We start from the raw sequence: 21046 nt of genomic DNA on the forward strand, positions 1-21046 counted from the left end.
TATTTTCATCATCTGCAGACCAAATATCATGTGATGACACATTATTATAAACTCATGGATTTTTATCATTCTCCAAAACTATCTTTGTCAAATATTTATCTTTTAATCTCTTGTTGTACATAATATAAACCAATGAGTTCACCGGCAAGGTAATTAAATAATATATACTTTTGGTATGAACTTGGTATTAACGTGCAGTTTTTTATTTTATATATTTTAGGACGTGTGTAGAGAAATAAAAAAATATGATTTATTTTATATATTAAATTTTACAAATTAAAAAAAAATAAATTACTTATGTCATAGTTTTTAAGGCTTGCACCTTCTACAAATTACATAGAGGTGAGCCATAACCCCATTGAGACATATGCCATATCAAGTCCCAATGAGGCATCTCTTTTGCCTTTTTTTGCAATTGAGGTTTGTTTATCTTATTGTGCAATTTTAAGCAATAAATTTCTAACTTAAATAAGAAAGTTATTTAATAAAAACTAAGATTTAATTAGCAATAAATTTTAAATTAATTTAGGCCAACTTATATTATGGGGCATATGCCTTGCCATAATTGGATGCAAATGATGCACCGCATGCTCTCCTAGTGAAGCTCCAACCTCAGGACCATTTGCTCCACACCAAGCCGAACTTAGAATTGTAAGCAAACAAGTGCACTCAATTAAGAACTCTATACTCGTTTATTTAAATACTTGAACAAGCTTAAAAAAAATTTAAAAGTTCATATAAATGAATAAGGTTTAACATTGACTTGCTTATTTATTTATATTCGTGAACATGCTCATTTATTGTTTGACAAGTGGCTTGCTAAGAACATGATAAAATGATGATTTAGTGATGGCTTCATTTTTGGTTGACTTATTCTATGTTATTGTATCAAATTTCTTAAAATTTATAAATCTTAATTTTTTTTATATTATTAGATGGCTAGATGCATATGTATGATGATAATATCAAATAAATAGCTAGATAGATAGATTTAGCATTTTCTTATTATTTTTTAAACTCACCAAAAAACTTAAATAATACCTAATGAGTTATGCCAATTTTTATTAAAATCTATAAATCCAATTATGTCTAGTGATTAGGCTATATTTTTAAATTATTAGCATCAAATATATAATTAGTTAGGTTTGTTTAAAGCTCGATTTTGGCTTATACTCAATAAGAAAACTAATAAATAAGCTCAAACAAGATTTTAAAATTTGGATCAAGTTCAAGTTTGGCTTGAACTCGATAAGAAAATAAATGAACAAACTTAAACTACATAGTACTCTGCTCAATTTGATTCATTTACGGCCCTACCTAGATTGAATTAGTACATATTTGCTTGACCTCATCCAAGGGCCTAAGGCACATGTCTCTGGATCTCCCGAAATGCCAGGAAAAAAAAAGGTTTTCACTAAGATAATGTTTTGCTTTTCTTTTTAAACATTTTATTATTAATAATGATCTCCTTTAAAAAATAAAATTTTAATGGCAAGTAGCCGTTGTTATCGTTTCCTCTCTTTGGCAAACACACTGCACGCTTCACATCAGTGCAGTATGCATTTTCAGTAGAACACCAAAATAGCATTCATGGGTGCATGAATCTTTACATACTCAAAACTGTGCTGTTACATGAAACGTATATTCATGCTTGCAAATGAGCATGGTCTTTGCCTAGCCAATGTTGTAGATTTTGAGATTTATCAGTTATATTTCTTTCCATAGTTTTCTTAGATATTTTTTAATTTACTTTTCCAGCTAGCAACTTGGTAGATTCTCAGTTTCTGGTTTTTATTTTAATCTTTTTTCTCAAGCTACTGCCATTTTTAATAAATTGTCCTGCAATTCTGGATAATTGCTTTTATTTAGAACAATGTGTAGTTATTCCTTATTTCGTACCAAGTTCTATCTTCTTATGTCAACCTATTATTTCCATGAACTAAATTTGATGCATAGATTCTCGCCTTCTACTCTATTTTCTTTTATAACGTGGTTAACAATACTAGTGAAACTAATGGTGCCAATAAAAATCCATAGACCCTTTTTGGTTTGCTTATGTGTGCCTGGGTACAGCATTTGTTTGCCCGTCTTTTCCAAGTGGTTTAGAGCATCAGGGTTCGTTAATTTATATCTAACAGCACATATGTAATGGCTACCTGTTTTTGTGCTTATCGTCTCAAATGTATGCAATTTATTTTGCTCCGCATGTAACATGTTTAGATTGTCTCAAGAAGCTCATGGCAGACAATGATAGGTTGTTACTATATGGGACCTGCAAAAGTATAACCGGCAACAAACAGTAACTATTAAGGAGAAGGATAACCCGTTCGAGACAGTTAACACTGTTTGCATTATTCCGGATGGAAGTTTGATATTAACTTGTTTGAGCCAATGCAAGTCTCAAAACAAGGAAAATGGGGTTGCTATCCAGCCAATCTATTTTTTAACTGTTGGTGAAGATGGGCTTGTACGTATATGGTCCTTTTTCTTTAAGAGGTCTGACCAATGTTTGAATTAAAAAGTTTATTTTGTTTTGGAATGCTCCGAGTTTCTATTTGACTCTTAAGTGTGTTATTTGTTTTCATTTTCATGCACACAGTAGTGCAGTTTGCATTTACAAGCAGAAATCTTCTGGTGCAATGCCTGGGTGTGTTAAATCTGGTGTGGGGTTCTTGTCAGCTTTTGTACTACCTCAGAATCAAGGGCTGCTCTGTGTGACCTCTGATGAGCAGTTCCTTTTTTACCGCCCAGAAAAATCTTCTGATGGAGCATTCCAATTAAGTCTGTATAGAAGGCTGATTGGCTATAATGAACAGATACTTGATATGGCATTCTTAGGTGACGAGGAACAATATCTCGGTGTGGCTACAAATTCAGAACAGGTAATTTTCCATCATACTTTTTGAGTGCATTATTTTATGTCCCCAAGATAGTTTATATACTCTTAAGTCAAGCCCCTATGCTAAGTTTTTTTTTCCTCAAGTAGATTCATTTGCTAAAATTAATAGGCTGCATTGTTGTTGTTAGCAAGCCCCTATGCTAAGTTTTTTTTTTTAATGGAATATTTTTTGGGGTAGGGGGAGGGAACACTTGGACTATTTGATTCTCTTCTCCTGTGGGAAAAAGCACTACCAAACAACATGGCTTGTCATAAAAAAGCCTGCTTCTAAAGCTAGTAACACCTCTTATCTTTTTTTTTTTCTTCCTTCCGATTCCCCAACTCCATTTTCCCATGGAAAAAATGTGCAATGCGTCTAAGACCCGTGATGCCATTCACCTTCTTTTTTCCTCCTTTTTCCCTTGTTGAGTCAATTCTACTTTACTTTTAAAGTTAATGCTTTACATTACATATTTACTCCTTATCGATCTAGTTCGTCTCACCTGACATGGTATATTATAGATAGCCCAGCCTGGCAATCCCTTTCTCAACACATGCATGATTTTCCATCAATTTTTTTTTTTAAATATCATGATGTCAAGAGAGCCTGTAGAATAACTCAAGGTGTTTTTTTATCTAATTCTTTACTTGGCTAATGTATTCAATATGTCACAAATTGAGACCTTCTATTAAAGTTGGCAAGGTACGTGAGATTTTAGGTTTAGTCCCATATTAGATAGTTGAAAAATATAACTATTTAAAATTCTAAACGGTTGGCTCTCAATATGCTTAATCTTTTGGGTTGAAAATGTGTTGACCACTGCTGTATGTATCCCAATTTCAATCGCCTTAGTTGGTTTCCTAACGCTGGTTACCTGATGTAATTACAATGTTCTAGAATCTACTTGATTATATCAACTTTTTTTTTAAAAATTTTTCCCTTGAAGGATTAAAGATTAAAGTGAAGAGCAGTTTTCTCTCCAATCTTCATTTCTTGTCAACATATGAATTCCGGCTTCTGTGACTGACCTTGTTTCAACTTTCCTGTATATTTATAGTTGCAAGTTTATGATCTGGAATCCATGTCATGCTCTTATGTCTTAAGTGGGCATGCTGCGGTTGTATTATGTTTGGATTCATGCAAATCAAATTCTGGAAGGACGCTTATAGTAACTGGAAGCAGGGACCACCATGTGAGTAGTCATTCATACTTCTTGTATTATACTTCTGTTCAGGCGTTTCACTTATTTCTAGAAATCCTTTTTTTAATTGTTTATGTCTATTTGAATGGTTCAACAAGCCTCATGGGTTATTTAACTGGTTGAGTTAGAATGAGCTTGGAATATTGTGTGACTTTCATTGTTGTTGTATTTTTTATTCCGGTGCTTACTAGCTAATTGTGGTTGCATAAGATTTGAATGAACATCATTGTTGCATGCATCTGGTAAATAACACGTCTTGTCCTTGTGTCAATTACCATTCACAAGATGAATCTGCAATTTTATCTCTGCACCTCCTTTAACCTCAATTGCTATTTCGTTCAGCCATTTTTTTATGGAATGCTGGGTGCTTGACCCTTCTCATTAATTTATAAAGAACTTATATTCGAAACAGGCAGAAACCCAAAAGAATAAAGAAAAAAAAATGCAGCAGGTAAAACTCCTTGGGATTATCTAGTACACCCATATCTAACATAGCCATTTAATTTTTTTAACTGTTTTCTTCTGAGAAGAAACACAAAGACCAAGCTGATGGTATTATTTAAAAATACTCTATCATCAATATTTTTGCTCTTGAAGCAATCTCTACTTAAGTACTTATCTTCCCCAAATAGACCAAATAGCTATTGTGAAGGTGTCCCGAAGGTGTCCCGATGACCGTTTTTGGGAGTTTCTACTGAATTCTTCCTTTCCCAGTTTAGATTTTAACTGGTGGGGTTCATCTAAGTTCCTTGTCTTTTAAATACTCTTAACACCTAAGCCTTGTAATTTTCTCTCACCCTCCATCCTTTTGTAGATAATGTATAGGATAAAATGAAATGGTAAATGCTTCAAATAGAGGTGTTGTTTCCCAGATGTTGATCTGAATTGGCATTTCTAGCTCTTAAAGTAAAGTTCATAACTGCTAATTTCTAGCTCTCTCTCTCTCTCTCTCTCTCTCTCTCTCTCTCTCTCCCTCTCTCCCTCTCTCCCTCTCTTCTTAGTGCCCATAATCATTCTTCTGGTTTATTGATAGATTACTTGATCCGGGTTAGCTTAGCATCCTGTGCCACTTTTGTGTACGCTCCTATTCATTAATTCTATAATTGAGTTGAAACAGTTTGTTCTTCCAGCACTAAGGTGGTATGGCCTGATATTCCTTTTTTCTTACCATTGAATGTGTCATTTCAACTGGAATTTAAATTTGTCATCTGTATGGCCTGATATTCCTTTTTTCTATGATGGCTTTGATGTATTCCCTTTTGTTGGAACTTAGAAAAGAAGTTTACCATTGCTTCATTATAGGCAAATTATTTGCGGCGCTAGTTTGAACTTGAAAAAAAAAGAACACAATACAGAGGAATATCCTTAGATGCCAAGCTTTACATATTTGTGTTAATTCTTTACTATAAAGTTTAATTTTATTTTTTTTTTCAAATTTTGAATGGTTGTTTTTATGTCCTGTTAGGTTAGACTCTGGGATGCTCAAAGAAGAAGCTGCGTCGGAATTGGCAAGGGCCATATGGGAGATGTTGGTGCTGTTGTCTTTTCAAATAAGTGGAAGAACTTTTTTGTTAGCGGTAGTAGGTGAGCTATGTGAAGAATATTTCTCTATTGTGTTGTGCGCATCATTTGCAATAACGCTCTCCACTCTCCAGTGCTTTTTGTTTATTAAATGCGTAATAGGGTTATCCCAGTGCAACTAGCTTATTAACTTCTTTATCTCATATGTGAAAAAGTGAGAAGAAAAAAAACCATGTTCAGCAATTGTATATATGTCTTACATCGTTAACATGATAGGCCGTAGCATTGAAGATTTTGTTGCCCCTTTCAATTGCCATATTGTATCCATTTATTTGTACATTCAATTTTAAATGAGCTCAAAAGTTTAATGATTTGATTTGTTCTTTTTTTTCCCTAGAACCTTTTATGAATAATACTGCTACAAATTACGATATCGATCAATTACTTCACACCTAGAATTCATAGCAGCATCTTAATCATCACGCTCATCTTTGATTATGACCTAGAGGGTTGATGGTGATGATTTTGAAAGGCACAAATTGTCTAAGTTTGTTGCTAGCTTTCTCTAAATAGAGTAGATATTTTGTACATTTGATATTGAACCATGCTTTTGGGATAATTTTGATCATGAAATTTGATGAAACAATGTAATAGTTGTAGGAATTGCAGGGAAATTTATAAAAATATTGTTAAGCTTTGTAATTACAACTTATTTTTTCACCATATTATATTCTAGGAATCCTTAGTTATTGATTTTGCTTTGGCATGCGCCATGCGGTTACAAAGTAGATTAGAAGGAAACTTAAAATAGCATCAAAATAACGTTAAAGCTTAATGTGCAACTAACATAAATCCACCGGTTAATAATTAGAACGATCACCTTGAGTTTTCCTCACTCACACTCTTGAGGGTTTTTAGCGGAAGAATAATTTTAACAATATTAATGATGCCACCATAAGACAAAAGATGCTTACGGTATCGCTCAATGAAAATTTATTCAGAGAGGAAGGAGTTGGTGGATGTTGGAGGATTTGCCACTGACCGGGGATTTGATGCTCGTCGATGGCGGTCGTCAAGGAGAAGAAGATCCGATCGATGTAGTCTTTGATGGTGTGGTCGATCTCAAAGTTGATGCCGAAGAAGGGTGATCTAAGCACATCTACTCGACCTTGATAATCGTAGACGAATCCATGATCTTGTTCGGGATCGACCATTCATGAGTAAGGAGGTCGAGGGAGGTTGTGTTTCTTCTTCCTTTGATGATGTATCAAGCAAGGGAGAAGAGATGTACGGGAGGAGGGAGGGGCTTGGGTGGTCGGCCAAGGCTAGGATATGGCTAATTCTAATTTCTGATTTTAGGGTTCGGTGAGGGAGGGAAAATAAATTCAAAATCTAAAATTTAATTTGAGATTTCAGTTGGAATTGAATGGGAGAATTTGAAAATTGAGTTTCAATACAAAGAGCGAAAAGAGGGTTGCTCCTTTAATGAAGGAATTGATTTGGGCTCCAAAGGGGAAAGAGATTTATTGTAGAAGAGAGGGCGACATGCTTGGGGGAAGTGGGGGCTTTAAGTGGGGAGTTAAAGCTTGCTCTATTTAGAATCCTAAAATAGGAATAGATATATTAAATCAAATCCTATTTAAAATTCAAATAGACATGATTTGAATGAACTTTCCTAAACTAGCTTATGATAGTTTAGGAAAGAATTCAAATTTGATTGTTTATCCTCATAAATTTATCAGGATCAATTTTAGAAAGTAATAAAAGGTCAATTTGAAATTGGAATCAAGGGGAATTGCTGGGGTTTGGCCAGCGGCTAGGGTTTTGGGGCTAGGGTGGCTGTCAGCTATAGGAGGGGAGGGATTTTGGATTAGGTGGGTAGAGGGCTGGCGGGTGGAGCCTAGGCTGGCAGTTTGGGTGGGGAGAAGGGGTGGCCGGCGGTATGGGAGGAGGAGGTGGTGGAGGCTAGTGGTTTGGGGTGGAAAGGGGGAGCAGGTCGGCGGCTTGGAGAGAAGAAAAAGGAGGGAGGCAAGGGAGGAGAGGGGAAACCGAGAGCCCGAACACTTCCTGCGTCTAGCGGGAGTTGCTTTTGCCCTCACCTAAGGACTTCACCTTTCTCTAGAGCTCTCAACACTCAAGGGAACAAGAATGCATAAATTTTTATTAATCATCATAAAAAACTCATACAATAGTTATGACACTCATATATAGGCCTCAAAGCAACAAAAGACACAAAGAAAAATGCCATTTGAGCTACAACATGAACTAATCCCTCACAGGGGTACAATTGTCAAGACTAAAATATAAACAAAAGTAATACATAAAATACATTATAAATAAAGACTCCTAATTATAGCCGTCGATCTACGATTCCTTTCGGTGATAGATGCGCCGAAATCTCCTGTTGATGTCCTAATCAAAATTGTAGTTGACATGTATTCATTGAAGAGCTTGTTAGAAAATATAATATTCATTTTTTCTATGATGCCATAAGTTGAGATCACTTTAAATTGAAAAAGGCATACCTTATGCTCGACTTCTTGCCATGTTGATGCATGTAGTATTGCTCTTTGCATCATAGAGTTTATTTATATGCCATGATGCATCGACACTTCTCCTTAAGGAGATATGTAGTGTTTGACATATGTCGGACATGAAAACATTTCAAATGCGATGAAAAATGTCTAATTAAAATTATATTAAAAAAATAAGACACATGTCCATCATGCATATTGAATATTTTATTAAAATCCATTTTTAAATATTGTTTCTTATATTTCAAAATTTTACCTATTAAAAAGTAAAATATAAATTTTCTATTTTCCTTAGAGAATTTGAGTTTATATTCTCCATAATGCTTGAAATTAGAGAAATATGCTCCTCATTTCTTTTCTCGGTGAAATATACTCGAAAGTTTCATGTCGACCTAAACAATTTGAATGAATAAAGAACTAAAGTGTCGAATAAGTGTTGAATAAAGTTCAAATAGAAATGAATCTACATTCGACCCATTAAGTTGACATTGATTGATAAAAGGGTTGAAGTTAGGTTCAGTTAAGTGTTCTTACATACTTGAATGAGGTTTGGGGACATGGAAGTTCATATACCTCAAAAGCGTATTATTGAATGGGAGTTTTCTACTTTGCCAGTACTTGGGCCAAATTCATGCATTTGGCGAGTAGGTTTTTGTTTTGGGGCACATGGAAATTCAGTAGACAGCTTTTTCCTGGAATCTGAAATTGTACTAGTTGCATACTCATTTACTGTCACCCAAACCGTTTTGTTTCTTTTCTGGTTTAACCTAACGATTTATTGAATTTTCATTTTCATATTTTCTTGCATAATTTATACTATTATCGTAGAGCTGCAGCTTCTGATCTGATGGAGATCTTCACTGACACCCCCATCCACCCTTCAAATATATTTTTTCCAAATAAGGATATTGTAACTGCATTTGGCTTCAGCTTTTTTATTGTAATTCTCTATGTTGATTGGTTTACAAGCTAAACCATGGGCATACTGTGGATTTGAACTATGATTCTAGGTAGTAAAATCATTCCCCTGCTACTTGCGAACTAGTCCTGTACTATTTGCTGATGAAAACCTGGATTGCTTCTTAGAAGATGAGTGTTTGCATTGTTTCAATTATTTGTAAATACCTGTGACTGTGAGATGATTTTTATAGTTGTGTTGCAGTGATCGAACTATTAAAGTATGGAGCTTTGATGGTGTTTCTGAAGATGTGGATCAAGATGTTACTCTTAAATCAAAAGCTGTTGTTGCTGCTCATGACAAGGACATAAACTGTCTTGCTATCTCACCAATTGATAGTCTTGTTTGTAGTGGCTCTGAGGTTAGCACATTTATATACTTTATGGCATCTTCCAGAAGCTTTCTTCCTTAGTTTAGTTTTAAAATTTTAAAAATTATGTTTTTGCATAGGATCGTACTGCTTGTATATGGAGGCTTCCCGAGCTTATATCTGTGATGGTCTTGAAAGGACATAAGAGAGGAATATTTTCTGTTGAGTTTTCTCCTGTTGATCAATGCGTTCTGACATCTTCAGGCGATAGGACCATTAAAATTTGGGCGATTTCTGATGGTTCATGTTTGAAAACATTTGAAGGTCATACTGCAGGCGTATCTCGGGCCTTTTTCCTTTCACGTGGAACACAATTTGTTTCTTGTGGTACTAGATAATACTTTTTCACTCTTTTTTCTGATTAACGTTTGCTTTTATTCAGGAGTTTTTTGATGTGTATTACTTCGTAGGTTTTGATGGCTTGGTGAAGTTGTGGACAATTAAGTCTAATGAATGCATTGCTACTTATGATCAACATGATGAAAGGGTAGGCAATTTATCTTATTCTCTTTTCGTGCTTCCATGGAAGTTAAAGTGGTTGCTAACCTCTATTTTATGCTTGCATGTGCGGCATGCAAGTTTTATTGTTCTTTCCTTTGCGGGCAATTCAGTTGTAAGATACCCTTTTGTGTCCCTATATGTTATATTTATAGCCGCTTCATTAATGTTGGATCATCAGTGAATGTGCCTTTTCTGGCTTATGTGTTTGTGTTAATTCTAACTTTGAAATATCTTGAAGGCTGCTTTCTGAAATATTTTCAAAATTTTCTCTACATATATTAATGATAAAAATTCAAAACATGAACGGTTTTAGGTTCTAAGAAAATTTTCTATGATGAATTTTAGCCCTTGCACGAAGTCATGACTCATCGTTGTCATTGTATTCAGTCTTGTCCTCACTATACGTTATCGTCACAATGGACCTTTTCTGATGCAAATCAACATTTTAAGTTTTGATTTTATTCTTTTTTTAATTTCAAAAATTTAGTTTTAATTTTATCATGCTTATAATGATTCTAGTAAAAACGGATAGTTTGGTTTCCTGTGTTGGTTTTGTCTTGGATCTGTCAGGTCTTCGTTCTCTGGATCGGTTTGCTCTACTAATATTCTTGTACATTGCTGTAGATGGAGTCTTATATTATTTGCTTTTGTGAACATAAATAGGTAACTTCAAGAAGTGAGAAAAATGGTATTTTGGTTAAAAAATTGTCAGCTCATAAATTTAGTGCTAGTTGGATGCACATTGTTCTAGTGTGGTGTAAGTGATGATTATAGATTTCTATGAAAATTTAGCTCCCTGGAATGGTGTGGGGCTTGTATTGTTATTTGGTGATTTGTTTTTCATATATATATATATATATATATATATTCTCTGTGTTTAGTTTGCTAGAGTGAATCAATATTTTTACATTTTATACAATTTCTACATTCTTTAAGATGTATAATCATAGAGAATTTTTAGATTGTATCGTTATTTTAGAAGATTTTCTTAAAAGATTTGATTTATTTGATTCCCAAAGCGTTGAATATGCAAAATTAAGACTAGTGGTGCATGCTTAATCATTTTGGCAAAGTTTTTTTTTTTTTGGGCTAAATCTACTTGTATAGAGATATGTTGGAGTGCAAAATTTTTCATTTTGTGATTATGGATATCTTTTACATGATCAATTTACAAATTACAAAGATGATGATTATTGTGTGTTTAAATATTATGCAAGGTTTAAAGTATTGTAGCCACATATTATTTGTCTCTAGACTATTATATTATCATTTTATATTTAAACAAAGATCGTAGGTGAGTATTTAAGGATGCATTAAGCTACAATACCCCAGCATATTATATTTTGCTTATATGGATCTTTGGATATTGAGAAATATTACAATTGTTCTCATATTAGGACTAAAACGTCCATGCTTAGTGTTTCTAAAAAAAATTCATTAATAATCTCGCTCAAGCTTGCTAAACACAAACACAAGAATCATTCGTAGGTAGATTGGTCTTATTGAAGAGACGATCGTTATATGAATATTCTCTTAATGATTTCTTAGATGTAAAAGATGATTTATATTTGCAATATGAATCTACAACTGATCTTATTGAATCCGAATCTATCCATTTATCATAAAATATTTATTTACAATTTTACATGAACCTAAACTTATCAATAGTTGACTGCTATCCTTTTTATAAAATATTTATTTACATGAACCTAAACCTATCTTATTGAATCCGAATCTATCCTTTTTTTTAATGTGAAACTGAACCAATCAAAGGATAATAGTTGATGAATCAATTGATGAATTTGAAGATTTAACTTCTTATGAAACATCTAACAAAGTATCTTTATTATCAAAGGATAATATTGACTTTTTGGTTTCTTATTCCACATAATTTTAATAAGAGGCATATGGAAACAGCTAAATTATGTCAATATTTTAATTGATGTATTAATAATGATTTCTTTAAAGGAGAATTTACATTTAAAACCCCATTTAAATGGTCAAATCTAAAAGTGTATACTTTGGTTTGATTGACTTTTAGTTGTTTGGATTAGTTTTCTTTGAAGAAGATGCTCATTCCATATTTTGTTATAACATATTTCTGTGGTTTACTTGTTTAATTTTTTTATTCATCTCATCCTTAGGGATTAATTAGGGATATTTTGATATTTTTATTAGTTGTTTCTAATTATATTAGTCATTTTCTTGATTTATCTTTTTCCATGAAATTATGCGCATAAAGTTGACTGCTAATTATTATAATTGTAAATTTACTCTACTGATGTGAATAAGATATATGTTGGATTCAAACCATCGTATGAAGTAATGATTTTATAAATTCTAAAGAATCATCTATAGAAATCTTTCAGAAATTAATCGCTATAATGGCAAGATCATACAAAATTACACGCACAATGGGATGAATGCTTAAAGATTGATAATTTCGTGGAGTTCTAGTAATTGTCCAATCTTTGATGTATTTTTTTTTATATTTTATTTCATAAATTTGCTAAAAATGCATTGGATTATTCTCTCTTTCTATCTCTTCTTTGTGAATTCATATCCAACACTTTATTAAACAATTCTATACACTCAATTCTAAAAATATAGTAGTTATGCCCAACAGCCCAAGCTTGCTTGATACTATCGAATCTTTGATTCGTTGGAGACAAATTTTTTAACTTGGACATATTTAATACCAATCGACTTGTTGAGTTTTGATTTTTCTTTAATTGCCTTATTTTCAAAATTTTAGTTTTATTCTTATCTTTCCTATAATGATTTTTATGAGAATGGTTCATATTTTTTCATGTTCTGAACTCTTCTCTGGCCTAGTTCGATTCCTTATGTTGATTTTGACTTTATCAGTCAGCTCTTTGACCTTGGTTTGATTTGATCTAATTTCTTGTTCATTTTTGTTGATGGAGTTCTATGTTTTTGGGCTTGCAAGGAATTTGGTCTTTAATTGGAGTGTTCTCTTATAGTTTGCTGTTAGACTTTGTTTGGAATTGTATTTGATATGGGCCTGCATGAATTTTGTATTTGATCTAGCCTTGTACGAATTTGTTCTTGGGTATGATTTTAGCTCTCTATTTTTGGCTTTGTTTCCAATGTATGAGTTATGGATCTCTGTTATGGGAATTGTGGAGCTCTATTTAGCCGGTGGCTTCGTCTCCTGCTAGACCATGCACTCATATTGTTGACTTGTTAGTTGCAGCTTTCCTCTGTCATGGAATTCTATGATTTTTGTTGTTCCGATTGTTTTGTATGCGTTGTTTTGTAATGATACATGCCTCTTGATTCGGGCAAATTATTGGGTCAGGTGACCGGAGGCGAAAAATAAGTTCGGACATCCAATAAAAATTTGTCGCGTCACCTTGCGCTTTTGACTTGCGCTTTAGTTGCACTTTACTTGCGCTTTACCTGCGCTTTACTTGCGCTTTAGTTGCGCTTTACCTGCGCTTTACCTGCGCTTTACTTGTTCTAAATTTAAAATAATATTTTATTAATATCCGGACCTATCTCTGCGTTCGGTCACCTGACCCAATAATTTGCCCTTGATTCGGCTTCTGAATGTATCAATTTTGTGCCTAATGCTTGATTTTGTTATAGGGAATTCCGTGACTACAAATAAAGAGTTTGACGCATGTAAAAGATAGTTTTTTTTACCTTTCTAAAAATTTTTAGCTGCTCTCAAATTTGTGTACTAGTTGGTTGCCGATCATTCTAATTTGTTGCGAGTGCTGAACACAAAATTTGAGGTGTATTTCTTTAGTGATGAGGTCTTGTTCGAGGGCTTGATTGTTGTTTGGTTACTTTTTTTCCTTGTTCTCTTTATATTCTTTAATATTAGCGTTTGATTTGTTTGAGTGATAAACAATTTTCAATCTTGTATAATTTGAAATTTTTTTGTGTTGTGAGACTGATCGTGTAATTTTCACCGGTCCTAAATCTATATACAGAATTTTTATTTTTTTTATCCTTAAAATATCATTTGATGCAAATTTTGCATATTCTTCTAATTTTCTTTGAAACAAATAAGTTTTTGTCTATATTAATAATTTGTATATTGCTCATTTAACCTTTTATTTCATCCTTGATTTCAATTAGGAAACATGACACCGCAAGACTTTTTGCATCATTTCTGCGTCGTTAATTCCTTCTAGTTTAACTGAACTTTCTTATCCATTTCTCCTCTTCTCAAAATTTCCTAACATTCTTATTCTATCTGCATAAAAGGCACATGCATTCTTACATCCTCAAAACAGCTAAAAAACCCTGCCTGCTACAACTGCTGCTGGCCATATTTGTTTTTTTCTGTATTATAGTCACTAAATTTAGTCTCTCTAAAAACATATGGTGATTTTTAATCGACAAACTTTCCAGCAGAAATTGAAAAAAAAAAGTTTTGTCTGACATCACCTAAAATAGTCCAACTTCAATAATCTTGCCAGAGGCCTTCAGAGCTAGTTTTTTCTGTATTATAGCCACCTGCTTGGTAAGTTGGCTGCTGGAATCTTGATAAAGTAGCTTGCCTGTTTTGTTCCACTTATTCCAATGAAATTTTTTTCTTTGGTCTTCTGACAAACTAGCATATGACTAACAGAATGAATTCTCACGTAGGAAAATGGTTTTGATCTGCTTGATATGAAACAATGATATGCATATTCTTGGGTGTAATAGATGTCTTCTTTGAACATATTTTTTTCTTTTCTTTGTTCCTTTAATCTGCAGATTTGGGCATTGGCTATTGGCAGGAAGTCTGAAATGTTTGCTACTGGCGGTGAAGATGCAGTTATTAATCTATGGTTTGACAGTACTGCTGCAGACAAGGAGGAGAATTTTCGAATGGAAGTAAGCACCTTTGTCCAAGTCCATCATCCATTGTTGCTATCTTTCAGCAAAATGTACATTAAACTGCTAAGGATATCTCCCTTTTTCTGGCTTAGTTTCTGCATTGATATCATTTGATATACTATGTTTCCAATTGCTGCACTTGTAATATATTGATGTGGACAAACTAGATTAGAAAAAGCCAAGAGAGGAGAACACCAGGACTAGTAGAACATGAATCAATTCAACACTTAGAATACTAACATCCAAACAAACTTCAAGAACAAACGAAAGCCAAACAAACGAAACAAAATTAAAATTAAAAACAACTACCCTCAGAACAACCGACAAGCGGTTTCCTCACATGCAACGAAAGTAGGCAATATAAAAGAAGTGCTTAGGGGCTTGCAAACCAAGGGTCCACCATAGCTACAAGGTCCAACGTCCACCAAAACTCCTCTGGCAAATGCTACAAAATCAGCCAACAAACGCCTCCAATAGCTCAAGAAGAAAGATAAAAGTGGAGTGGAACTTGCAGAGAGAAGAAAGAGGTTAGAAGCCCAAGATGAAATAGTAGGGAGGAAGAGAGAAATGGAACAAGCTTTCAAGCTTTTCCAAAGAAGAAGAAACCCTCGGGATTTTTTAAGAGACTTTGCTCAAATAATCAACAACCTTTTATGCTTCAAAACATCTCAATTTTATTGGAGAAAAGGGGGCAGCCAAACAACCAAACCACCTCCAACCGAACCAATCAAGTAAGGGGAAATGGAAGGCCATCATTTAGCCCAGAAATAGCACCCGAACAACCACTCAGAAAATCAGAGAAAGCAACCAAGGAGGGAAGGAACGGGTGGCCAGGGGAGGGGAACCGGAATAGCAGCTAGGGGAACCAGAACAGGCAACCAGGCAGGGAAAACCGAAGAGCCACAGAGAAGGGGAAAGGGTAAGAATCCACTCCACATAATGAGCTAAAAAGTGAGATAATTTTCCAAAATAATGAGTTAAAACTGCAGCTCAAGCATTAATGAGCTAGAAGCAAGCAGCTCCAAAAAACACAGCCCAAAACCGAGCAGCTAAGCCCAAACCGAGAAGCAACCAGCAGCCCAAAGGCCAAAGAACCCAACTAGCTAGCACACCCAAAGTTTGCCAAGCCCAAGCACTACCTACTCATGATCATTGGATGAATTCCATCATAGGGTAGCATAAAAAAATAAAGAAAACTATATCATTCAAATTACAATAAAAACTAAAATAAACTGAAATTTGCATTCATCATATATGTTGCTATAGTTGCATACTTGTTGATGCGTGGGCTTGTTCTCCTTGAATATAAATAGTTATTCTAAGCACTTCTTTAATGTTATATTCAAAAGTCATACACGCAGCGAAGTGCAATAAAATTTGTTTTTGGAGCCATTGTTTTCTTTTCCACGGATATTCTTCTCATATTTCACCATTTCTTTTGTTATGTGCGATTATCTCAAAATTTTTTGAGATATTGTTTTTTAACTTGGTATTTTCTTTACTTGCAAATTTTTCTTATTGGCAAAAAATTTCTATGCTACGTTCTGAATGTTAAGCCACCCTCCATTTCTCTGCCATGAAAACCTAATTTTTCGTTGGATAACTTTATTGGCTATATTTATTATATTTTCTTTGGTAACATCTGGTTTTTTTTTTGGCTGGGTATACAGGAGGAAGCAATTCTTAGAGGCCAAGAACTCGAAAATGCTATCTCAGATGCTGATTATGCCAAGGCAATTCAACTTGCATTTGAACTGAGAAGACCACATAAACTTTTTGAATTGCTCTCTCAACTATGCAGGTTTGTAGTAGTTGTTTAGTCTGGTCTTGTTTTGCTATTATTTTCTCCTTGGCTACTCATTTGATTTATCGTGTAGGAGAGATGCTGTAGATCCCCTCGAGAAATCTCTCCGCAATATTGGGAAGGATGAACTCCGTGTTCTTCTTGAGTATGTTCGGGAGTGGAATACAAAACCTAAACTGTGCCATGTTGCCAACTTCGTGCTTTTTCGAGTATTTAAGTTGTTTCCGCCTACGGAAGTTATAGAGGTAATGTAATAGCAAGTCTGCAAGCTTTACTAGGTTGATTTATCCCGAGAACTTTGATTTCCAATGTTATTGCAGAAGCCTTTTCATACTTAAACAGTCTAGAAAGCCACATGAGTCTCATATATGTCACCATCTTCTTCTTCATCATCATTAACCTTATTCCAATTATTTGAGGTTGGATTTATGAATTCCCATTTTCCAACCTATTATGCATTTTTTAACAAAGTCTAGGTTAGGATCATCCCTTTCTATTCCAATAATTTGGCATTAATTTTCCCCGTCCTATGATGGATGCATTTTGATATGTAAACCAATCTATTAATTAAGTTTTCTCGGTGTAGATAGCCTTTTTTCAATGGTTTGGTCTTCTATTTTTTTTTATCACAGTAATATCCTTTGTATAAAAAGTAGGAAAATAGGAAAAAATATTTTTAATTTTATTGCTTGATTATGTATGAAGTATGAAAATATTTATAGGCTTCTTCAAAAGGCTTATAATAGAAATAAATTAAAACTATTTATAAAAAGAGAGAAGTTTCCAAGAGAGGCTGACAGTTAGAATAGGAAGATAAGATACATGAATTGTAATCTAAAGGCCATACGAGTATTGATGCAACATTTAGAATCCTTTTTATGTGTGCTCAAGTTTCTCTACTAAGATTGGTTGACTTGTGTATCTCAGGATCCTTCAATGCTCCCCTCCAACTGAATGGTATAAATCTACCATTTCATATTTGCTTACACTATTTTTGATTGTGGGGCTATAGAGTCTTACACTATTTTTGATTGTGGGGCTACAAAGTCATTTGGTGAAAATGTCAGCAAGCTGATTTCATATTTGCACATATAGAGTATAGATCAACCCACTTTCTTATTTCTCTTTTATGGATTATCTAGTTACCTTTATATATTTTATACGATTATGTTGTATTAAATTATGAGCAATGCCGATAGTAGATTTGTTATCACAATGTCTTTTTTAGTTCTTCTCATTTAATTTTTAAATATTCCAAATTTATTTTGATCCATAGATGCTCACAAATTTCTTGGGCATAGGCTCTAAATTCAGATATAAATTTAGATTTTAAAGCAACAAGTTGTTTGGCTCTCCTTCATATTATGATATTTCCTCTAAAAAATGCGCAGTACTCAATCTGTTGACCCCCATATATAATCTACAATCAATTCGAGCATGCATGACGTGAATGACAATCGACGGACGTGAGGTTGCATGTAGTGAGCATCAAAACATTCATTGTGTAGAAATAAACAAAAGCTATTTATACAACAACAACAATATCAAGCCTTTGTCCCAGTACATGGGTTGGCTACATGAATCCTTTTTCGCCATTGTGTCCTGTTAAAAGTCAAATTCTCATTTAAATCGAATAAAGATAGATCATTTCTAATATCTTCTAACCAATTCTTTTTAGGTCTACCTCTACCTTTCTTAACATAAGTCAAATCTAATACCTCTTCTTTCCTAACCGGGTCATCTAAAGGCCTCCATTTAATGTGACCAAACCATCTAAGGCGACTCTCTCTAATCTTATCTTCCATTGGAGCTACTCCAACCTCCATATATTCCGTTTTAGATCTACTCAAGCAAAAACCTTTAGACTCTAAGGTTGACCTCCATAATTCATGAAGTTTACCTTCAACTCCCTCTCTAGTCTTATCAACAAGAAGAATATCATCAGCAAAAAGCATACACCAAGGTACATCCTCTTGCAAATGTCTAGTGAGAACATCCATGACTAAAGTAAAAAGATATGGGCTTAAGGATGATCCTTGATGTAATCCAACCGAAATAGGAAAAAACTTGGTCAAACCACCTTGTGTTTGAACACAAGTAATAGCTTATGCATACATATCTTTAATGATTTGAATGTAAGCGTACTACCCATTTTCCTATTTCGGAAAAAAAGTCTCCAATCCAATGGCTAAAATAGAAAGAGGAGGCACACGAATTGCAATCTAAGATCCATAAGACAATTGATGTAGTTATTAGAACTCCTTAATCCGTGTACTCGAAGATACGTACCAAAATTGGTTTAGTCCCACAATCCTTCTACACTATTTTTTAATTTTCTTGCTTCCCCCTCTTTAGATAGTCATAAATGTCCATTTCCTTAATAAAGTTTAGGAAACATCAAACAAATCTTCTATTTGATGGAATGCAGTAACCAACACCTTGGCCTTCTTGGATTTTTCCCTTACATGTCTCAACTATGATGCACCGACACTTTTCCTTAAAGAGGTATTTAGTGTTTGACACGTATCAGACATGACATGCGCCCAACACATCTATGAGACTTTTTGGGGATGCCAAAGATGTATGTAATTAAAAAAATATTAAAATAAATTGGACACACATGTTCTAAATATTTATGAAATTTTTTTAATATAATCTCTTGTATTTCAAAATTTTTATTTATTAAAAAAATAAAAAGAAAAAAATTTATTTCCTCTCCATAGCCTCAAATCAATTGCCCGTACTCAATAACTTCATTCCCCAAACATTCACATTTTATTTTCTCTTTGGTCGGTCACAATTAAAATTTCACAATACCGCATTGTTATCTCAACATCGACGTCCGACGCCATCAAACATCAACGTTTCAAAATCATCTCTACATTGATGGCTGAAACTGTCTTAACATTGACGGTCAACGCTAATAATTTCTACATCCATAATCACACCCCCATGCTATTTCGACATCTCATCTTTTTTTAATGTCGTCACAACATTGATGACCAATGCTGTCTCGACATCGACGACCAACACCATCTCAACATCAATGCTTGATATCCATTACAAAATATCAATGCACGCCACTCAACAGCATTATCATCTCCCCACTCAATGTTTGACACACAATTGACGCCCGATTTTTGAAATCCTAATATTAATTATTTAAGCACAAATCCTTGTTAAATGACTTATTATTTCTCAATTATTTTTACTATTCTGCTCATTAAATTTCTCTCTCCCTCTATAAAATTTATAATGCCGAGTCAAACACGTATCCTGTTCTATAATTTTTAATAATTGATATATCCCGTGTCCGCATTGTCATGTATGTATTTGTGCATCATAGGGTCTCAGTAACTATGGAGGGGTGCAGCGGCAGCAAGCTGAGAGCAAGAGCAGCAGCTATAACAGCAGTAAGATTCAGCTGCTTGCAAAAGCAGAGAGCAGATGCGGCAAGCAAAAGGCTTCAGGTGCCTTTCCCGGGTCTACCCAGTTCATAATAATACCCAGCCACGGTTTCTGGAAGTAGTGGCAACAGGCTACAGTGCCAAGAAAACCTTAGGCTTCAGTTTTCTTACTACAAAAAGTCAAAAACAATGGCAGAGGGAGGAGGGGAAAGGGAAAAGAATTGGAATAATTTGATTTGAATTTATTCGAAGATATTATAACAGGGAAATGTTTGATCTACTCAGAAATAAATTTCGCAAAAAGAAGAAACCCCTATTCAATAATAACAAATTACGTAACTTCAATCTACTAAAAAATTTCATGAAAAAAAGTCTTGATCCGGAAATTAAAATTTAAAATTAAGATTATTCGACTAAGATTAAGAATTAAGACTCATTATTATTATGCTGTAATTTGAATTTTAATCCAGCGGTCTAGCTTTTGTTGTCTTGATTTCCCTCAAATGATATTATGATGTGCTATCAATTATTTGATCTTACCTTTGGATTCTTAGCAACATCCTCTTCGATCTTAATGGTGTGATTTGAGAACCACCATTGTCAATATTCTTCAATCTTCAACAATAAATTAGATCATTTGTCATCATTTGATTCGATTTTTTCTTCTTCCATGATTTGATGTCTAAATTGCAAGGAATGCTTTGTCGTGTAGTCTTATTTAAAGTGAATCATATATACCAATACCAAATTAGATAACTTCAATCTATAATATAATTTAAATAGAAATTATGTTAATAGAGAATTTAAAATTTTAAAACAAGCTTATCTAAAAGAGTAAAAAAAAATTGAATTGATTCGTAACTTGTTATAATCAAAATGTTAATTCAATGGCCTGACTTCCAGGTCCTTAATCTCTTTCATATGATGTCTAATGAAGGTTTGATTGTGCCTATGGCTCTTGGCAACATATATGACATCATGTGTGCAATATGAAAATCAACTTCGTTAACATTT

The 21046-nt window shown here is 33.9% G+C and overlaps 1 protein-coding gene across 4 annotated transcripts in view; it reads left to right on the forward strand.

Annotated features, from left to right (window-relative positions):
* The window catches only part of LOC110104741 (transducin beta-like protein 3), a 40061-nt gene that overhangs the window by 13807 nt on the left and 5208 nt on the right, over positions 1-21046 (forward strand). For 3 of the 4 annotated variants that reach the window (XM_020833980.1, XM_028693721.1, XM_020833979.2), the window contains exons 5-14: positions 2255-2496; positions 2600-2882; positions 3937-4071; positions 5546-5664; positions 9298-9454; positions 9544-9790; positions 9874-9950; positions 14699-14818; positions 16492-16622; positions 16699-16870. In XM_020833980.1, the coding sequence (XP_020689639.1) occupies positions 2255-2496; positions 2600-2882; positions 3937-4071; positions 5546-5664; positions 9298-9454; positions 9544-9790; positions 9874-9950; positions 14699-14818; positions 16492-16622; positions 16699-16870 (1683 nt within the window). Of the gene's footprint in view, positions 1-2254; positions 2497-2599; positions 2883-3936; positions 4072-5545; positions 5665-9297; positions 9455-9543; positions 9791-9873; positions 9951-14698; positions 14819-16491; positions 16623-16698; positions 16871-19971; positions 20374-21046 lie in introns of those variants that run through there. The other variant, XM_028693722.1, reaches the window with a different exon arrangement.

This window comes from Dendrobium catenatum, unplaced genomic scaffold (genome assembly GCF_001605985.2).
Source record: "Dendrobium catenatum unplaced genomic scaffold, ASM160598v2 fragScaff_scaffold_343, whole genome shotgun sequence".
In the NCBI taxonomy this organism is placed as follows: Eukaryota; Viridiplantae; Streptophyta; class Magnoliopsida; order Asparagales; family Orchidaceae; genus Dendrobium; species Dendrobium catenatum.